Source organism: Rhinoderma darwinii, chromosome 4, assembly GCF_050947455.1.
Source record: "Rhinoderma darwinii isolate aRhiDar2 chromosome 4, aRhiDar2.hap1, whole genome shotgun sequence".
NCBI lineage: Eukaryota > Metazoa > Chordata > Amphibia > Anura > Rhinodermatidae > Rhinoderma > Rhinoderma darwinii.
In genome coordinates, this window is record NC_134690.1 from 246,535,908 (window position 1) to 246,557,539 (window position 21,632).

The window sequence follows — 21,632 nt, forward strand, 5'->3', positions numbered from 1 at the left end:
CCCATCTATTTAAAAGTTGTTCCTCCCAGTGAATGAAAACATTGTTATTATTTAACCCTTTAGGTGACCAGCCTATTTTAAGCCTTAATGACCAAGCTATTTTTTAAATATTTCCATCGTCTCATTCAGAGAGCTATAACTTTTTTATTTTTGCGTTGACATAGCTGTATAAGGTCTTGTTTTTTTGTGGGAAAAGTTGTATTTTTTAATAGCACCATTTTGAGGTGCATATAATTTGATTAACTTGAAAAGAAACCGCAATTTCGCCACACTTTTTTGCATCCTAAATCTATGCCGTTTACCGTGTGATATAAATAACACATTAACTTTATTCAGAGGGTTGTTACAATTGCAACGCTACCAAATTTATATACTTTTATGTTTTACTACTTTAACACAGTAAAAACACTTTTTTTTTTTCAAAATTACTTGTTTTTGCAGGACGACTTTATTTTTATTGGTACCATTTTGGAATACATGCGACTTTTTGACCACTTTTTAATCATTTTTATTTTAGGCAGGATTCACAGAAAACAGCGCCACACTGGCCCCCCTTGCAGGTAGCGCCACACTGGCCCCCCTTGCAGGTAACGCCACACAGCCAACCTCGTAGGTAGTGCTACACAGCCCCCTTTTACATAGCACACCACCCCATAGATGGCACCCCCTACCTTCCTGTATATAGCGCCACTGTAGGGGACCGTTCCAGGAGAAGTCTCTGACTTCAATGTCCATATATGGAGAGTGAAGTCAGGGACTTCACCTGGATCGGAATCACCGGCCACAGCGCCAGGGATTCCACTTCAGAAGTCCCTGTTGTCACTGTGTCCATATATGGACATTGAAGTCAGGGACTTCTCCTGGAGTGAAATCCCCGGCCACAGCTTCGGCAACGCTGTGTCCGGGGATTAGGGATTCCGTCCCTACAGGGAGCAAAAAAAATACCCTCCTCCTCCTCACGTGCACTTCGCACTGTGAGGGGGGGGGAAAGAGAGCGAGCGGTAGAAAGCTCGGCCATCACTCGGATCACATTCGAGTGACAGCCGTGTTTCACACGGCCCCATTGATTTCAATGAGAGCCGTGCCGCCGGCCGAAAATAGGGCATGCTCCATTTTTTTACCGGGCCATCAAAAAAAATTGGCAATGTGAATTGCCCCATTTGGGGTCAAATGTTCCTACTGCAGCTGTGTGACGTCAAAAAATGTCCATCACACGGCCGGGAATCCCTGTCGTGTGAATGGGGCCTAAGTCTGAACCGATCTGCTGCCTGTATGTAAACTCGAATGTTTTAATTTACAGACAGAACTTGAAAATAGTAAGAAACAAACTGTATAACAAAGTTGCAGTAGTATTTACATAAAACCAGGAATAGGCTCGGGTGACGCTTGAGTTATTTTCCATCAGATTACCGTTGTCAGAATAGTTTAGTATGCCATTTATAAAAAAAAAAAAATTATATATATATATATATATATATATATATATATATATATATATATATATATATATATATATATATATATATATATATATAAAAAAAAAGAAAGTCCAGCAGCACCGGAAGAGATGTTGTTGCAAGCCCTGGGGAGCAGACCAAGATCCCAGCTATACAGTGATCCAAAAAACAGGCAGCACACCGTAGTTGAAATGTAAAAAATGAGGGTACTTTATTGCCCCATGTGCGACGTTTCAGCTATATCCTCTAGAGCCTTAATCAAGCAAAAGACATGTGAACACACAGCAGTATATAACAAGGTGCCAATCAGCAAATACAAAATCAGTAATCAAGCAAATAAAGTGAATAACTGCACAGCTTCAATAGTGATTTACAACAGTAAGTGTAACTGTACTCAGTATATGTGCAATATAGTTTAAAGTATTAATAAACATTAATACAAACATCTGTGTAATTGTGAAAGGAATACAAAATGGATTAAAAAGAACTCCATAAATGAACTCACCTTTTGGCATTTCTGCAGGCAGGTAATGGGGCTCTTGAGCACTCACATGGTCCCAATCAAAATCATCATATAGATCCTGATGATAGTCACAGGCTGCCGGCCCATCTTCAAAGGTACACCCACCTAAAATAAAGCAAAATAATAAAGAGGTTAGAACTAAAAGTTGATTTAAAAAAAAAAAAAAGTACTAAGAGAGCCTCCACCCACTGCTTCCCAGTGAGCTTAACCCCTTCCCGCTCCTTGACGTACTATTACGTCATGGCAGCTGTATCGTTCGCGCTCCATGCCGTAATAGTACGTCTCAGGAGTAACGGCCGTTTCGGCCGTCCTCCCGACACATACAGGAGCTGTGACGCTGCTGTCTTGTTCAGCAGCTGTCACAGCTCCTACAGCGGGGACCGATCGCTGTGTCCCCGCTGATTAACCCCTTAAAAGCCGCGTTCTATAGAGATCGCGGCTTTTTAGGGGTTAAGCTGCCATCGCCGGCCTGCTACGCGACAGCGGCCGGCGATGGTGACTATGGCAACCGGACACCAAACAATGGCGTCCGGCTATGCCATAGACGGAAGCCTAGTGGGTCCTGACAACGTCAGGACCCACTATGCTTGCTGTCAGTGAGTAGCTGACAGTTCTAATACACTGCACTACGCATGTAGTGCAGTGTATTAGATTAGCGATCAGGGCCTCCTGCCCTCATGTCCCCTAGTGGGACAAAGTAATAAAGTAAAAAAAAAGTTAAAAAAAGATGTGTAAAAATAAGAAAATAAAAGTTTTAAAAGTAATAAAAGTAAAAGTCCCACTTTTTCCCTTATCAGTCATTTATTATTAATAAAAATATATAAACAAACAAATAAACTATACATAATTGGTATCGCCGCGTCCGTAACGGCCTGAACTACAAAATTATTTTGTTATTTATCCCGCACGGTGAACGCCGTAAAAAAAAATATTAATAAACCGTACCACAATCACAATTGTTTGGTCACTTCACCTCCCAAAAAATGGAATAAAAAGAGATCAAAAAGTCGCATGTACCTAAAAATGGTAATGATTGAAACTACAGTTCGTTACGCAAAAAATAAGTCCTCGCACGGCTTTATTGATTGAAAAATAAAAAAGTTCTGGCGCTTAGAATAAGGTAACACAAAAAGTGAATGATTGCACAATAAAATACGTTTTGTAAACAAACGCCATAAGACATTAAAAAAAACTATAAACATCTGGTATCGCCGTAATCGTATCGCCCCGCAGAATAAAGTGAATATGTCATTTATAGCGCACGGTGAACGCTGTAAAAAAAAAAGTATACAAAAACAATAGTAGAATTGCTGTTTTTTAGTCACCACGCCACCTAAAAATGGAATAAAAACTGATCAAAAAGCCGCATGCACCCCATGAAAAACTACAATGGATTCCTCAAGGGGTCTAGTTTCCAAATTGGGGTCACTTTTGGGGGGTTTCCAATGTTTTGGCACCACAAGACCTCTTCAAACCGGACATGGTGCCTAATAAAAAAGAGGGCTCAAAATCCGCTAGGTGCTCCTTTGCTTCGGAGGCCGGCGCTTCAGTAAATTACCGCACTAGGGCCACATGTGGGATATTTCTCAAACTGCAGAATCTGGGCAATAAGTATTGAGTTGCGTTTCTCTGATAAATCCTTTTGTGTTATAAAAAAAATGGTATAAAAAGAGTAAATTTCACCTCTACTTTGCTCTAAATTTCTGTGAAACACCTAAAGGGTTCATAAACTTTCTAAATGCTGTTGTGAATACTTTGAGGGGTCTAGTTTCTAAAATGGGGTGTTTGATAGGGGTTTCTAATATATGGGCCCCTCAAAGCAACTTCAGAAATGAACTGGAACCTAAAAAAATAAATAAATGAGGCAATACTTCGCTTCTTACATTATACTGATAATGAGCCGTGCCCACTCCGAGATGACCCCAGTTTTGACCGTTTGTATAAACGGAGACCCCTATTAGACCGTTCCAGTGCCCGGTTTTCCCAAGCATACACCCCCGAGAAGTGTTTTTCTATTGATGAGTCCCTGGTACATTTTAAAGGGAGGGTTCAATTCCGCCAGTACCTGCCAGGTAAGAGGGCAAGGTATGGCGTGAAGATGTATAAGCTGTGCGAGAGTGCATCAGGGTATACCTACAGGTTTAGGATATATGAAGGAAAGGCCACCCCCAAACCAGACTGCATCCTGGACTACAATAGGTACATGGGAGGGATGGACTTGTCAAATCAAGTCCTGAAGCCCTACAGCGCCATGCGGTGTGGTATAAGAAGCTGGCCGGGCACATCATACAGATGGCTTTGTACAATTCGTATGTGCTACGTCGATGTGCAGGCCAGAGGGGAACTTTCCTGGAATTTCAAGATCTAATCTTTAGGGACCAGGAAGGGGGGGCACCCAGTACTTCTGGAAGCGAGGCCACACGCATCGTACCAGGGCAACACTTTCCAGGAGAAGTTCCCCAAACCGGTGGAAAGGGAAAGAGTCAAAAGAGGTGCAGAGTCTGCTATAAGAGGGGGATAAGGAAGAACACAATATACCAATGTGACACGTGTCCCGAAAAACCAGGGCTCTGTATAAAAGATTGTTTTAAAATGTATCATACATCCCTTGATTTTTAATTTACCCTGATGCACTCCGCAAAGCTTACCCCCCTCATCTTTCCCTTCTGAGCCCTGCCGTATGCCCAGGCAGCTGATAACAGCCACATGTAGGGTATTGTCGTACCCAGGAGAACCCACATTACAATTTAAGGGGTGTATATCTCCGGTGGCGCATGCTGGGCACACTATATTGGACACTGAAATGGCATATACATATATAAAATTGCAAATCTCACACTGCACCATCTGCTGCGCATTATCTTTTACACAGTACCTGTGGGGTCAAAATGCTCACTACACCTCTAGATGAATGTCTTAAGGGGTGTAGTTTTTAAAATGGGGTCACTTCTCGGGGGTTTCAACTGTACTGGTACCTCAGGGGCTTCTGCATACATGACTTAGCACCAGAAAAGCTCCAGTAGGCCAAATGGTGGTCCTTTCCTTCTGAGCCCTCCCATGGGCCCAAACAGCAGTTTATCACCACAAATGGGGTATTGCCGCACTAAGGACAAATTGGGCAACAAAATGGGGTATGTTGTTCCCTGTGAAAATAAGAAATTTTGATCAAAAATGACATCTTATTGGAAAAAATATAATTTTTTTCATTTCACAGCCCAATTCAAATAGGTGCTGTGAAAAACCTGTGCGGTCAAAATGATAACAAAAACCATAAATGAATTCCTTGAGGGGTGTAGTTTCCAAAATGGGGTCACTTCTGGGGGGTTTCCATTGCTTTGATACCTCTGGGGCTCTGCAAATGCGACATGGCACCCGAAAACCAATCCAGCAAAATCTGGACTCCAACAAACACATAGCGCTCCTTTCCTTCTGAGCCCTCCCATGGGCCCAAACGGCAGTTTATCACCACAAATGGGGTATTGCCGCACTAAGGACAAATTGGGCAACAAAATGGGGTATGTTGTTCCCTGTGAAAATAAGAAAATTTGATCAAAAATGACATCTTATTGGAAAAAATATAATTTTTTTCATTTCACAGCCCAATTCAAATAGGTGCTGTGAAAAAACTGTGCGGTCAAAATGATAACAAAAACCATAAATGAATTCCTTGAGGGGTGTAATTTCCAAAATGGGGTCACTTCTGGTGGGTTTCCATTGTTTTGATACCTCAACGCCTCTTCAAACCTGGCATGCTGCCTAAAATATATTCTAATAAAAAAGAGGCCTCAAAATGCACTAGGTGCTTCTTTGCTTCTAGGGCTTGTGTTTTAGTCCACGAGCGCACTAGAGCCACATGTGGGACATTTCTAAAAACTGCAGAATCTGGACAATACATATTTAGTAGTGTTTCTCTGGTAAAACCTTCTCTGTTACTAAAAAAAAATTGAACAAAATTGAAATTCAGCAGAAAAAATGAAATTTGCAAATTTCATTTCCACATTGCTTTAATTCCTGTGAAATGCCTGAAGGGTTAAAAAACTTTCTATATGCTGTTTTGAATACTTTGAGGGGTCTAGTTTTTAAAATGGGGTGTTTTATGGGGGTTTCTAATACATAGGCCCCTCAAATCCACTTCAGAACTGAACTGGCACCTTCAAAAAAAGGCTTTTGAAATTTTCTTAAGAATATGAGAAATTGCTGTTTATGTTCTAAACCTTGTAACGTCCAAGAAAAATAAAATAATGTTCAAAAAACGATGCCAATCTAAAGTAGACATATGGGAAATGTGAACTAGTAACTATTTTGGGTGGTATAACCGTCTGTTTTTCAAGCAGATGCATTTAAATTCTGAAAAATGCTATTTTTTGTAAATTTTCTCTAAATTTTGCAATTTTTCACAAATAAAGACTGAATATATCGACCAAATTTTACCACGAACATGAAGCCCAAAGTGTCACGAGAAAACAATCTCAGAATCGCTTGGATAGGTTTAAGCATTCCGACGTTATTACCACATAAAGTGAAATATGTCAGATTTGAAAAATGGGCTCTGAGCCTTAAGGCCCAAACTAGGCTGCGTCCTTAAGGGGTTAAGGAAAGATGGTCGCTCTCTGCACAGACGATATGAGCCCCTCTTCTAGCGCCAATTATGATAAGTATTTTGATGAACTGTGTTAATTTCTAGATTAATTGTACTGGCTCTGGTCTTATACCTACTAAATAATCAATTGACGTGGATCCAGATGTACGGCTTAAAACATATGTTTGTGGACCTTATAAACTATATTTAACCCCTTAGTGACCAGCCTATTTGAAACCTTGATGACCCAGCTATTTTTTAAGTTTTTCCATAGTCGCATTCCAAGAGCTATAACTTTTTTATTTTTGCATCGACATGCCTACATAAAGGACTTGTTTTTTGCGGGACAAGTTGTATTTTTTAATAGCACCATTTTGGGGTACATATAATTAAATTTATTTTAAATTTGATTAACTTTTATTAACTTCTTTTTAGGGCGTAAGAAAAAACCCCAGCAATTTTGCCACCTTTTTTTGCATCTAATTTACAGCGTTTACTGTGTGGTATAAAAAAAACATAATAACTTTATTCAGTGGGTCTTTAGGATTGCGACGATACCAAATTCATATGGTTCTCTTATTTATATATGTTTTACTACTTTTACACAGTAAAAATACTTTTCTAAACGAGGTGTTTTTGTGTCTCCATATTTGAAGACCCATAACTTTTTTATTTTTACGCCGATGCATCTGTATGAGGGCTTTTATTTGCGGGACGACTTGTAGTTTCTATCAGTACAATTTTGGAGTACATGCGACTTTTTGATCACATTGTTTTGAAGGCCGGATGAACAGAAAACCGCAAATCTATCATTTTTTTTTACAGCGTTCGCCGAGCGTATTAAATAACATAATACCTTTATAGTTGAGGTAGTTACAGACGCAGCAATACCAAAATGTTTAACTTTACTCTTTTTTTTTTTTTTCACTTCTTTATTAATGAATAACTTGAAAAACTTTTTTTTAAACTTTTTTCTAGTCCCACTAGGGGACTTCACTATGCGATCGTTCGATCGCTTTTATAATACACTGCAATACTTCTGTATTGCAGTGTATTACTGCCTGTCCGTTTACAACAGACAGGCATCTGCTAAGCCATGCCAGAGGCATGATCTAGCAGGCATCCACTACAGGCAGACTTGGGGGCCTTTATTAGGCCCCTGGCTGCCATATAAGACACTGGCACCCTGCAATCGCATACAGGGTGCCGGTAAAGGTGAGAGAGGGAGCTCCCTTCCGCTCTCTAACACCTTAGATGCGAGTGCCGCATCTAAGTGGTTTTAAACGGGCGGATTTCGATCCGCCCGCTCGAGCAGCGATGCCCCAGGTTCTCAGCTACCTCGGGTAGCTGAGAACAGGGAGTTTTAACTGCTCCGGCGACGCAGATTTATTCTGATGCAGCGCCGCTAAAGGTGAAAAGTTAGTAACCTCCGTGAAAAGGCATATTGGCGGTCACTAACGGGTTAAATACAACTAATATTTTTGCTTTCTAACATTATATTGTAATACGTTTTACACTTCTATGAATTACACTGCTATGAGTTTTTTTAAATTAAAAACAAAAGTAGCATAGTGATCATTTATCATCATACTTTTGGGTGCTGTGGACTTAAATTACATATCCTAGAAATTTTATGCTTGCGTCTAAGCTTTGCTTTTTTTCATTTTATGGGAGTTCATGTCTGGCTACTTAAACTTAAACTGGAAGGGACTAACTGTCTTCAAAACGCTTTTGTGTGACTGAATAATAAGAAATATTATACGTATATACAATAATATATACGGTACATACACGTACCCTCTATTAGGCTCTGTTCACATCTGCACCGGAGGCTTGGCGCAGTTACCATGGTTTTTGTCTTAAAATAGCGCAGCAGGTTGTGCTAACTTGTCTAGCAAAACGGACACCATGACTGAAACCTGATGGAACCCATTGAAGTCAATCGGATCCGTCGGATGCCGTTGATTTCTGCCATCCGATGGATCCAGCACTTCTGGGTTTTCATTGTTCTGCTCCTATGAAAGAGCCGAACAGAAAAACCCGAACGCAGATGTTAACAGAGCCTTATGTGTTTTCAGTGGCATTTTTTTATCAATTGGTAGCATTTTTTAATTTATATTGAAAAGCCTACAGAGAAAAATGCCATGAAAAACAGCTGAGCTGTGATAAAATGGTTTCAAACCAAAAGGCTATTCATGCAGACATTTTTTTTTACTATAGACTTAAAAATGTTTCAGCCCCCCCCCCCCCCCCAAATAATGCCTGTAAACTTTGCCGAAAATGGTATTTAATACTTTGTGGGAAACTGGCCTAACATTCCAGAAACTTTACATTTTAGCTTACCAATAAAAGTAGCTTTTGTCATCAAATTTTGCAGTAATCTCTCTGAATTTCAAGCAGATTTTTTTTTTATGCATCTAAGGAAATATCTTTTCCCTTAAACTGGCCTTCATAAACCATTGAACATTCATGTCTTATCATTTACTTCAACCTCTGTCAAAAAGAGACAGATGCAATAAATTAGCCCGAAGCACAATTTTTTCAGCATTATTGTCTAAATGGCTAATATAATGGATTCTGAATGATAATTCCAGACAGACTAATGTTGTTATTAAAAGAGCATCAATCCAGAAATCTAATCACAAAATTGCAAGCTTGGCATTAACTCAGGTTGGAAACCCGATGCATCGGTCTGTTGCATGGAATTTTAACATGTAGTTCAATTGAGTTATAATTAACCTTTACACTGCCAAAACAGGAAGTTTATGCTAAAGAAAAAGGAAAAGAAAAAGGGGGGGGGGGGGAGAAACGGGTATGGCAATCCTCTAAAGTAATATCATCAGGGCACAAGGACGCTCTTTTCTATCAATCTCTAAATAATGCTTTACTCAGATTTATTGATTGTGCAACATTTTTGGCACAACTCAATTTTTTTTGCGTATCGAGTCTCAGACATAGAGCGTAGGCATCGGGTAATGACCTCGCGTTTTTCTCCCATTGCCCAAGGAATCTTCGTCGCATCAAGAAAAAACTCCTTTAGTAGGCTACAGTGTTGTAGTATCATATGCCATTTTTCCCCATAAGTAACACTTCCCCAGGGGTATTTTGGATATTCTGTATTGTGTTAGAACCGCAACGAATTTCGCCCTTCACCTAGGTCTTCAGACAATTATACCTATAATCCCTCTTTCTGCTGATAACGCATCCAGTAATGAGCAAAAATAAACAAACTCCTTCTTGACACTTCAATTACCGTAGTAGACCCAGCTTGGACACCCTTCGGCCATTTTAGAAAAACAAAAATGGTAACCTAGCAACATAAGACACTACTTAGTCTCCGCAGCGCGGGTAACCAAGTAACAAGAGGTGCTAGCATGGCACTACTTCCGGCAGCGGTGGACGCTGAAATTACTACAGATCTTTGAAATGGATGAAGGCCTGGGGAATTATACCCTCAGATTGGTTGAGGAAAGCGTATGATCCCGGCGGCAAATTTTCACAACGCCCTGAACAAGAGAAGGATTCTACTAAGTTAGGACTAAGAACTTAGAAGTTTATTATACCGGAAATAAATGGTTCATCCTTTTGCTCTGGTTCGATGGAGCACAGCGCAAACCTCGGCCCAGTAAGTATTACGGTCAAGGGATCTTGGACCCTTTGGATATGTGGGCAGTTACTTATAGTTTCCGCTCTGTTTTTTTTGTTAGGGTGACAAAGAGATCCCACAAAATTAAGGAGGAAGCCCATATACGTAAATGTGGCATTTGTTCTAAAAAGTTACCAGTTACCCACAAGAAACCCCCCCAGACTATCTTGTAAAGAGAAATTTGTATGGGGATAACAACCCTCATTAAATTAATGAGATTATATTCCTTATGCAGGTTTAAATTCAGTCCTCATAAGCTGCATTTTCACAATCTAATGTCTTTTCTGTATATGCCGCAATGTTTAAGAAAAGGAAGTTAATTTTGGATGAGGATTCAGATTCAGTGAGCTGTGAATTTTCTTTTCCGAAAGATAGTCTGGAAGAAGGAGAATAGGCTCATATCCCAGGAGATAATTACGACATAATAATTTGTCTATGTATTCGGATGCAAAATGTTTTCTAAGCCACAAGAAGCATTACTCCAAAAGTGCGGAAGTAGTGAAGTTTTTTTGGTTTTTTTTAGACTAATGTAGCCTCTAACTGTGTAGCTCGATCTAACGTTTCGATGCTTTACCAGCTGTATGCCCATTCGAGAGAAGCTACTCCTAGAAAAGGAAATTCTTGAATCTCTTCCCCTGCTTCAACAAGCCAGAGTATTCTTAGACCTCATGAACACGACCGTAGCCATGTGCACGGCAGTGATTTTCGGGTCCGCCGACTGCGGACTGTCCGCCGCGAGCCGCCCGCAAATCGCGGGACATGCACATTTTCAATGAGCCCAAACCGCAGAAGACGGCCGTAATAAGACAGTAGTTTTTACGGTCCATGCATGGCCCCATAGAAATGAAATGGGGCCGCAATTCTCCCATGGATTTTCGGGGGAATTGCGGCCGCAAAAGCACGTTCGTGTGCATGGGGCCTTAGCTGAATCTGCGAGTCGCAGAAAGGGCCGCTGTGCTCTCTAATACCGATAGACGGGCCTTATGGCTCAAATTGTGGTCGGGAAATATCATTTCATAATCTAAGCAACCATCCCGTTTGAGGGGGGGGGGGTGCGTTTTTTGGCCCACTCCGGATAAAATCTGCGAAAAGGTCTCTGATAATAAAATAGCTCTACCCGAACCTAGGCAACCAAGGAAGAGAAAATCCTTGTGGCCCTCTCGTTTCCAGTCTAAAGACTAAAAAGGGAAAGGGAAGTCTGGGAGATGGAGCTACCCAAAGAGAGGCAAGGGAAAAAATATTCTTCCCAATACCAACCGACCAAATCAAGATACAGTGAAGCCAAAGTGGGCGGAAGAATTTTGAGATTTTACAGGGAGTGGAAAAACATCACTTCAAACACTTGGATTATAAATACGGTTCAGAAGAGATCCAAAATAGAATTTTCTGGACTGTGGTGCCGGACTGACACACACAGCTGGAGCTCTTCACTAGCAGAACCAATGTACATGAATCCTCCTTTCCTGGTGAAGATATTGCCCTCCCAGTGGCACTCATCACCTGGCTAGGCACTGCTGCATCTGTTAAGCCTTTTTTGGGGCAGATCAGACAGTTTTCATATTCGTAGTCTAGCCCCGGCCTAAATTTAAGGCTGAAGACCGTCCGGGAAACGCTGCTGCGATCAGATGTGCTGCGGTTCCAATACTTACACATCTACCCTAGTGCTGGCCTGCAACATCAAGTTTTCAACAATGGGACCTGCAGATTCCTCCAACCTGCAGAGCATTTTACCCAGTACAGTGATGACCACAATCTTGTCTGGTATCAGTGGCTGGGATTATCACCTTGATATATGCCCTAACTGCACCTGCTTATCTCCAAGAGACTGACAGATTCTGGTGAGTCCTGCTTACATTAAGCAGATCAGTAGAGCAGCAACCTGGTATACCACCCCACACTATCATTTGGACATTTCTTTTTTTCAACAAAAGATCTCTCCTTTAAGAGAAATGTACTTCAATATGTGGTCCCACCCTAAATGTATGTTCCCATCCGAAGGATACACTGCAGATTTTCTGCAACAGAAAACCTGTGGAGAATAAAAATAAGTAAAGAAGCATAGCTAATTCAAATGACAGAAAACCGTAGCAAACAGTGCGTCTTTGCTGCACATATTGCTGCAAAAATGCTGCATTTGGCATCCAACACAGGTGTGCGTTAAAGGTCATAAATTTCCTAACATCACTGTCCATATATGGACAGTGATGTCAGCAGCGTCTCATTGCCAGAGACCCCAGGCAGAGCCTTGGAAAGGCTCAGCCCATTGACCTTGGCCCTGGGGAAGGCTACAGACATCACTGTCCATATATGGATAGTGACATCAGGGGCTTCTCCAGTGCCAGAGTCCCTCGGAAGATCACTTGCAATACTCTGATTGGGAACTCCAGCATTGTATCTCTTGGCATCATTGTCCATATACGGACAGTAACGTCAGGAGCTTCGCCGGGCACAGTGCTTTAGGTAGGCGCTCTGCCTGGGGAGTTTGGGCGACATATCCCACTGTATGCCTATACAGTATATATCAGGAGTCCTCTTGATGTGTACCTCTGACGGAAGGCAAAATTTGCAATGTAAAGTGTGTGTGCGTGCGTGCGGACGGACGTACGTACGTACGTACGTACGTACGTACGTACGTACAACACCTTGCGTAATGTTATCTGGGGAAGAGGAGAAATTCCTGTCTCAGCACAGCAGAAATGAAACCTAGAAACAGCCACATAAACGCATCTTCCACTCCACAAAATAAAGTATTAAAGGGGTATTCCCTTATTCAACATCTATGGAATATCCACAGGATTACACCTCTGGGACCCACACCTATCTCTAAAGCAGGCCCCTGTCCTATCTTCTCCTGTTGAGTTACGATGTGGCCGGGAATAAGGAAAAAGTTGAGCTCCACAGTTTTCATAACTCCCATTGAAGTGAATAGGAGTTGCAGAAACAGCGCAGCACAGGTATCTGCGCTGTTTCTGGACCTCAGGGGGCTACAGAAATAGCATAGCGCACTGTGCTACGCGGTTGCCGGAACTCCCATTCACTTCTGTGGGAGTTACAGGAAATGGGGTAAACTAGAAGGTACTCAAATATTAGTTATCATAGCCTTACGGATAGTTGGGTGAAATTTGACCAAGGAATAATGAACATTTTAGAAATTTTAATAAACCCTGGCTTAGAAAACACCTTTACAGCCTGACACTGTCTGAATATCCATAAAATCTGACCATTATTTGATATTGAGTTGTCATATTACATGTCTGTCAGCGAACCGTATCCTTTACCATGTCTCTGAAGCGGACGTTTCTTATTTGCGCTCAACAATATTCCTGGTTACTAGAAAGTGGATAGAGTTAAAGCACAAAGTCAAATCTGGCTGACATAATGGAATAAATGTAAATTCTAAAACAGGAAGAAGAAAAAAAACGAACAATAAAAAAGCACCCTGGAGCCCACAGTACGTTTCACAACAAATGCGGTCTGATCTAAAATAATTAGCTTTGTTACGTTGTTTTATTGTTTATCTCAACGTTAAGATCAAAATGCAAAGCAAGGATTTTGTGAGAATTTAGTGAACCTAGTAAATCAGTGTGTCTGGCAATGTAAATAGTGCATGCTACATTGTATAGTTGTCCATGAGAAACAGTTACCATTGGTGCAGCCAAGGGCAAAGATTCTGGCGCATGTACAAAAATGCTTCATAAACCTGGTCTTTGCTCTCAGATAGGTGAGAACTTAAAAAAAAAAAAAAAAAAAGAGTAGACATTTAAGGCACTATTAGGGGGGGATTTACACGAGCGTGTGCATTTTGCGCACGCAAAAAACGCAGCGTCTTGCGTGCGCAAAAGGCACTTAACAGCTCCGTGTGTCATGTTCATATGGAGAGCGGCTGCGTGCTTTTCACGAAGCCGCCATCATTATGACACTCCGTTTGGATGTTTGTAAACAGAAAAGCACATGGTGCTTTTGTTTACATTCATTCTTTTACTGCTGCTGCGCGAATCACGCGCGTCCAACGGAAGTGATTCCGTGTGGTGAGCGTGATTTTCACGCACCTATTGACTTCAATGGGTGCATGATGCGCGAAAAACGCAGAAATATAGGACCTGTCGTGAGTTTTACGCAGCGGACTCACGCTGTGCAAAAATCAGACAGTCTGCACTGCCCCATAGACTAGCATAGGTCCGTGCGACACGCGTGAAAAACACGCGCGTTGCACGGACGCATTACACGTTCGTGTAAATACGCCCTTACGAGTATCGTTCAACGAGACATCATTGATAGACGCTCATTTGCTCCCGTCACACAGAGCTATGGATGGGGACGATCGGTCGTTACTACGATCGCTCGTCCCCATACATCATCATCATCATGTCGGCAGCGCATCTCCGTTTTTACACAGGGAGATGTGCTCCCGACAACAATATTATTTTATATTTTAAAACTATACGATCAGCAGATCGAGCGTTTGCTCGTTCATTTGATCACTGCCCTGTTACTCCCAGGGCAATTATCGGCAACGAGCGTTCTATGAATGCTTGTCTGCCCGATAATCGCCCAGTGTAAAACCCCCTTTAGATTGAGTCAATTAGCTATTTGCCCTGTCCGAGGGGCAGCATAAAGAACGTGACATGCTAATGTCAGGGGTCTGTCACTTATGTAATGTGCCATTGTTTGTGAGAATTTAGTAGTTATATTAGCGGCGCGAAAGACTACTGAAATGACCATATATGTCACTTCTTTAGGCTACCCTCCCACGGGGCAGAATAAGCGAACTTGCGTCCTTTTGGCCAAAATGATTACTAATACCCCAGGTATTTTTCATTCTTACTTATATTTGCTTCTTTTGGACACAGCGGGGTCTTTGATGCTGGGAGAGCATGGTGTGTTGTTGTTTGGCATAGTAAGCAGGGTAGCCCGCTCTATGAATTATCAAGGCGTCACAAATAGGCTTCTACCTGGCTATACACGTTGCGCCTCATGACCTACACACTATCCCTCCATGTTTCACACACTGGCACCCCATTATTCATTCATTTTTATTTATGCACTTTACTCATTACTGCCCCCTATATTTCACCCCTATTATTATCACTTGCACATAAAATAATAAAGGAATAGTGTTTATTACACATCCCATGTACCACACGCCACTCCCCTCAAAACTAGTGGGAGTGGCTATTATTTAAAGCACCTGCTCACTCTCCATCAGCGTTTCTGACCTGTGTGTCCATTTGTAAGTATGGCCTTTTTTCTGTGTTTTTGTGTTATATGTCCCCTTGTTTTTATCTGTTTTGTTAGGGCAGAATAAATGACAGATCTGCTTGAAAAAATTCATCATTTTTGTAGAAATTTATTTGGATCTAGAAAATTACATCTTTGCAACAGTTGGATGGGAAATACTCCAGATATATACCTCCAAAAGTGCACTGCAAATGCAGTGCGAATAGACAAACTGGCCAAACATTCATTTGGTTGACACCAATATCTCAAACGCTTCAATTTTAATAAGATCAGCAAATCATATTTTACTGCTCATCTCCCAGGGGAAGAAGGAATTGGGCATGTTAAAGTCACCCCCCCCCCCCCCACAGATTGTTATATGATCCTGTATAAATAGTTGGGTTCAGACAATATCTATCTAATGGAACCTTTCTCAAGCATGCTTGAGAAAGTTCCTGTTGGACTGAAACGTTGCATGGGTGATTAAAGGCGGTTATATTTTTGGACGTTCTGCCTCCTTGTCCATTCTTGTGTCGGCAATGCTCTGGCTAGGGATTCCTCTCTTAGAGGGGGGGGGCCGCGGGGCACTAACTGGGAGGAGGGGGCCGCGTGGCACAACCTACAGTGGGCACTAAATTTATGGGGGTACAACTGGGGGCCTAACTTCTACATGGAGGCATAAACAGGGCCTGACATCTATATGGGGGCACAAAGTGAAGTTTGCTGCAGCCGTGAGTTCCCTGCAAAGAGGCCTCCTGAGTCTGCGTCGCCCAACGGCCCACATAAACCTGGAGCCGGCCCTGCATCTACTTATTGTTCCGCACGTGTGTAATAAATGTATGTCGTCGTCTGTTTTTAATGTTCCACTAAGACTGTAGAAACGTTGCAATTCTCTTCAGTTATTCATACAGAACAGTATTTGTACTCTGTGGACAAAGACTGCAGGGTTCACTAACAATTATTGTGTAATCTGGCTGCAATGTAAGACTTCACTAGGTCCAATCACATACACTTCTATGCTGACAATTAGAGAGCCTGAAGGAAGGTGGATAACAATCCTTTTAAAAGAATATATATTTATATATGATACCCAACTACCAGCAGATTGACTCTGGCAGAAAAGCCCCGGGAAATGCAGCCGATTTGATTAAAACGCGGAAACCATCCTGCATTCTTCACTTGTTCTTTATTCATAACTTAACCTGAAGGCAAAATCTAAAAACATGGAAAACCTACGTCTATTTCTCAGACATCCCATTTCTCTCTGCAACTTCCTGAAGCAAATAATTCTTAATAAAACTAATGCATTTGGGGCTTCCTCCCGCCACATCAATTTAGGCGGAATTTCCGCCAATATACAAGTAGTACAGCTTCTATATTCTGGGATTACAAGGAAAAATGCCTAGTTAATTTGACTGTGGAAAGGAGAAGCTCTAATGTATCAAAGAAAAGATCAACTCTTCGGCTTATCACAAGCGATCTAAAGTTACTACTATCTAAGTATAAAGGCCAAAAAACAAGTATTGCTCCACTTCAGTGGGCATACAAACCTTACCCACCCTAACAAGTCGCACCAATACATTTACTTTGCAGAGCTGTCAAAGTATGGGCACTTAAACAATCCAAACTTGAGAACAGTTGTTGAGCTGTCCAGTTGTCTTCCTGTGGCTAAAATAAAAAAAGGAATTCCTAGTGTGCAGACAAATGTTAAAACAAAAAACCATAGATAAACAGACCAAACACTAAAAATCATAAGGCCTAGGTCACACTGAGTTTAATGCGGGAAACGCGTCGGAGAACGCGGCTAAAAATCCTCCCATTGATTTCAATGGGAGGCGGACGCGTGTTTTTCCCGCGAGCGGTAAACTCTAGCAGGAAAAAGCGACATGCCCTATCTTAGGTCGTTTACACCTCTGACCTCCCATTGACATCAATGAGAGGCAGCGAAAGCGTATTTCGCTGTGTTTTTGCCCGTGGCGCTCAATGGGCGTGAGCGAAAAACAGGGCAAACTGCGTGCAGGCAGATCAAAATCTGCTTCAAAATTTTAAATAGAATTTTGAGGCAGAATTTTCTGCCTGCAAAAAACTGTGTGAACTCAGCCTAACAAACAGTGTAAATACTTGGGAGGAGGAGCGCACGAAGTGCAAAGAAGATAATACACTATATAGGAGTAAATACAGATATATGCAGCCGCATTTGAATAACCTTTCATTTTACAAGCAAAAAAAAACAAAAAAAACACCACATTACAGTACACAAATTACTTCGTTTTATCCGCATCCATGTGGAAAGAAACGGCATGGCTGCTGCTGGTAAACAGAAGAGTCTTCTCATGTTTGTTTATTGGCCATTTGCTAAACATTGTACAACGCAGTAATAACCAGGAGGTACTGCACTTATTCTCCAGGATTCATACCGTTGCCATACCTGGACCAAACAGCATGAATAATCTTTTGCCACCACTTACTAAGCACCTGTCTGAATATTACAGCAGAGAACGCAGGCGCACTATGATAGAAGAGGTTGCTCTGTAACCTGCAGTCGTTTTCAGGGCTCCAAATCATTCTTCTTACTACAGAGACAAACATGGATGGATTCTCACATTTCACGATGGGTATAGAAACACTGAAGTGGATTTAGCATCTTCTGCTCTAACATTGCAGTGGAGGCACAAAGTAAAAAACACAGATGGGCAGATTTATGAAGTTATGTGGCATCTAAAGCTACCTTTAGGTTAGTCCATGTCTTTCAAAAGAGAAGACATATGAGACTGAGTGACATTTACAGATCACACCAGTGATGATTTTTAGGTATGCACGATCAACCCACAACAGTAAACTACCGGTCTGTTGACCTTTTTATGCATTTACACTGGGCAATAATCTTCACTATCGTTCAGAAACAAATAAGCCGTAACTATAATAGACTAGTTTAAACAGGCCTTTAGTCTCAGCTGTAGAAGTTATATACGGACAATGACAGGTTCTTCTGTCATTATCCACCGCACTGTTTACAAAAGTCAGAAAGTTAATAAATCAGTTGCACAACAGTAAATGAACCCTTCTACGGACACAAAAAAAGATGTACAAATTTGTTTTGGGTTGATGAAAAACTGTCTTTTTTTTATGCACATATGACAAGTTAGACACGTCACAGAGTTTTTGCCTGGTTTATAAGGCTGCTTTTTTTTCTTAAAGTGAACACCCTTAGACGACCATTTTGTCCAAATAGGTTAAAAACGATTCTGAATGATTAACTAATATATCTTTATAGTATAGTAGTTGTATCAGTTTTTCATCGTAGCACACCAAATCCCCTGCATAGCCAGCATTAAATGATAAATTCAGGTTACCTGCAGGTTCCACTAGGGGGAGCTTAGGAACTTCCAATATATGATCTGTACATTGAACTCCATAAAATATGCAACTTGCTGCTCCGTTCCCCTAGTGTCTTTCCATTGTACGTTTTCTGTTGTACGGATACCTCCCGTCATATCCACCATTCTCAAAGCTATTGAACAAGCCCACGAATATCTCACTTCTGCAACATACACCAAAATGCTAAAGATAAATCATCACATTAATCGTTTCATGGAAGGGGAATACATACTACGCCTAGTTTCTTCAAATGCAAGCTTCATTTCTCCTCCATTGTCTTTTCTTATAGCTGTGAATACTGTATATTACAAGTGATCATCACATTGACCTGTATCTCTCCTATCTTACATCCCTGCCACAACCTATGATGTACTTTCTGGGGATGACTATAATGTTCACGAACATTCCTCCAGAATAATTGTGAACATGTTAATACCTCAATTCTTTTGCAATGCTTTGCTAATGGCCCTTCCGCTTTTACAACTTTTGTAAATCGGTTACAAGAGCTTTAAAATTATTCCTGTATTTATAAAAGATTTTATTGTTATTTTTTTTAAATAAAGACAAATATTCCTACTACACTTACAAAAGGTGCAGAACCTCAATGTTGCATTTTAGAATTTGCTGTTAAAAGTCTGCAGGTTCTAACAGGGAAATACAAAAGGGAAAGAAGTTTCTTTCCTCCTCTCTTCCCCTAGGTCAGAAAGGTGATATCATCAATGTTGCCGAGACAGACGAGACATCTAGGATAGGAAGGTTGTATTAAACCGGTTTCACTGTAGTGTAAGGCTATACTGCTTTCACTTTCAGACACCCTTTACACACTGATTAATTCACACTTTTGTTATATACAGTAGAGTAGTTGAGTATCACACGAATAAGAAAATATTAAATAACCAATGATAACTTTGTTCCACCAGGCAAAAATATCATTACATTTGATAGCACTTGCAAGCTGCATAATCTGTTATCTGTGCTCTACCGATACTATAAAAACAAAAAACTAAAATAAAAACATAGAACATGCCATCACTCACCTAGGACTAAGTGAGGGTCAACATGACCCCATAGTAGAAGGCTGCATTCAGACGAGCGTCAGCAACCTCAAACGTGAAAAACGTGCGTTTTTCACGTCAGTGCTGCACCCGTGCGGGACGCCTGGTCACGGATCCCCCGTAGACTAGAGCCTATAGAGGGATGCGTGACACCAAGTAAAATAGGACATGTCCTATTTTTCACCGATCCTTCACACGCTCCGTTGAAATAACTGTCTTGGGAACGGCCCCATTGTAATACATGAATCTGTGTGACGGACGTTGTTTTAATGAGATGCAGCACTCGTCTGAATGAGCCCTTAAAGAGGCTCTGTCACCAGATTATAAGTGCCCTATCTCCTACATAATCTGAACGGCGCTGTAATGTAGATAACAGAAGTGGTGTGTATATTGAAAAACTACTTTTTTAGCAAGTTATAAGCAATTTTAGATTTATGCTAATTAGTTTCTTAACGACCAATTGGGCGTGTTTTTAATTTTTACCAACTGGGCGTTGTACAGAGAAGTGTATGACGCACATGCACTTTTCATTGTTCCAGCCCAGCTTCTTTCACTACACAGTGTGATTGTGCAGTTAAAGAAGTTGGGCTGGAACAATGAGAAGTGTATGACTGACCAATCAGCGTCATATACTCATCTGTACAATGCCCAGTTGGTAAAATGTAAAAACACGCCCAGTTGGTCATTAAGAAACTAATTAGCATAAATCTAACATTGCTCATAACTTGCTAAAAAATTATCGTTTTTCAAAATAAAAAACACTGCTGTTATCTACATTACAGCGCTGATCACATTATGTAGGAGATGGGGCACTTATAATCTGGTGACAGAGCCTCTATAACCCCTTAAAGGGAATGTGTCGCTAGAAATTATAAAAAAAAAAATTTCAGTTAAACAATTAGTATTTAAGTGATTACACATTGTTTTTATTTTCTCAATTTTTTCACAAGTCAGGAAATATTATAAATTAGATTCGAATTTATAACGTTTCCATGTGATGGCCACTGGAGGGAGCAGTTCCAAAAATAGCAGCATGGTCACTGTGGTAAAGCAACCTCATTGTATGTTGCAAATTTGGGGTGGACACACTCCTCTATTGTCCTCACACAATCCCCCCTCCCTTCTGGCTAGTGCCAGGAGAAGGAAGGGTTTGAATGTCTTCAAACCTCCTATACTGTGTGCTGCCATTTTCTGAGCGACTGCACAGTGCAGGAGGATTAGATACAGTGCTCAGCAGACAGTATTACACGAACATAATACACACGAACATAAACTATCTGCTCCTGCTGCCGCCTCCGCTGGTCTACGCTCCTCTTCCTTGCGCCTTCGCTTCATTAAACATTTGGCCGTAAGTCATTATCTTACCGTCCAGCCACGGCTTCCGGTCCACATGAAAATGGCGCCGGATTTTGCTCTACGTACGAGCTTTGTTTTGGTCTGTGTGGGAGCGGCGCATGCAACTGAGAATGAAACGGCTCTCGTTGGCATACTCTATGGGGTTGTATGTGCCGTATTTCATCTCTGTATGTGTCGTTAATCGACACATACAGAGATGAAAAAACAAATGGCAGCCCCCATAGAGAAGTAAAAGTAAGAAAACATTAAAAAGTCTAAAATGAGAACACAATTAAATAAAAATGTTTAAAATATTATATTAAAAGCAATATGATAAAAAAAAAATAAAAAAATTCATGACACCTTCCCTTTAAGGACGCAGCCACTTTTGGACCAAAATGACAGAGCCTCATTTTTTTAATCTGACTTCTGTTACTATATG

At 41.1% G+C, this 21,632-nt stretch overlaps 1 protein-coding gene across 21 annotated transcripts in view; it reads right to left on the reverse strand.

Annotated features, from left to right (window-relative positions):
• The window catches only part of PTPRK (protein tyrosine phosphatase receptor type K), a 473,693-nt gene that overhangs the window by 386,198 nt on the left and 65,863 nt on the right, over positions 1-21,632 (reverse strand). For all 21 annotated transcript variants that reach the window (XM_075862349.1, XM_075862356.1, XM_075862353.1 and 18 more), the window contains exon 2: positions 1,963-2,085. In XM_075862349.1, coding sequence (XP_075718464.1) covers positions 1,963-2,085 — 123 coding nt within the window. The remainder of the gene's footprint in view (positions 1-1,962; positions 2,086-21,632) is intronic.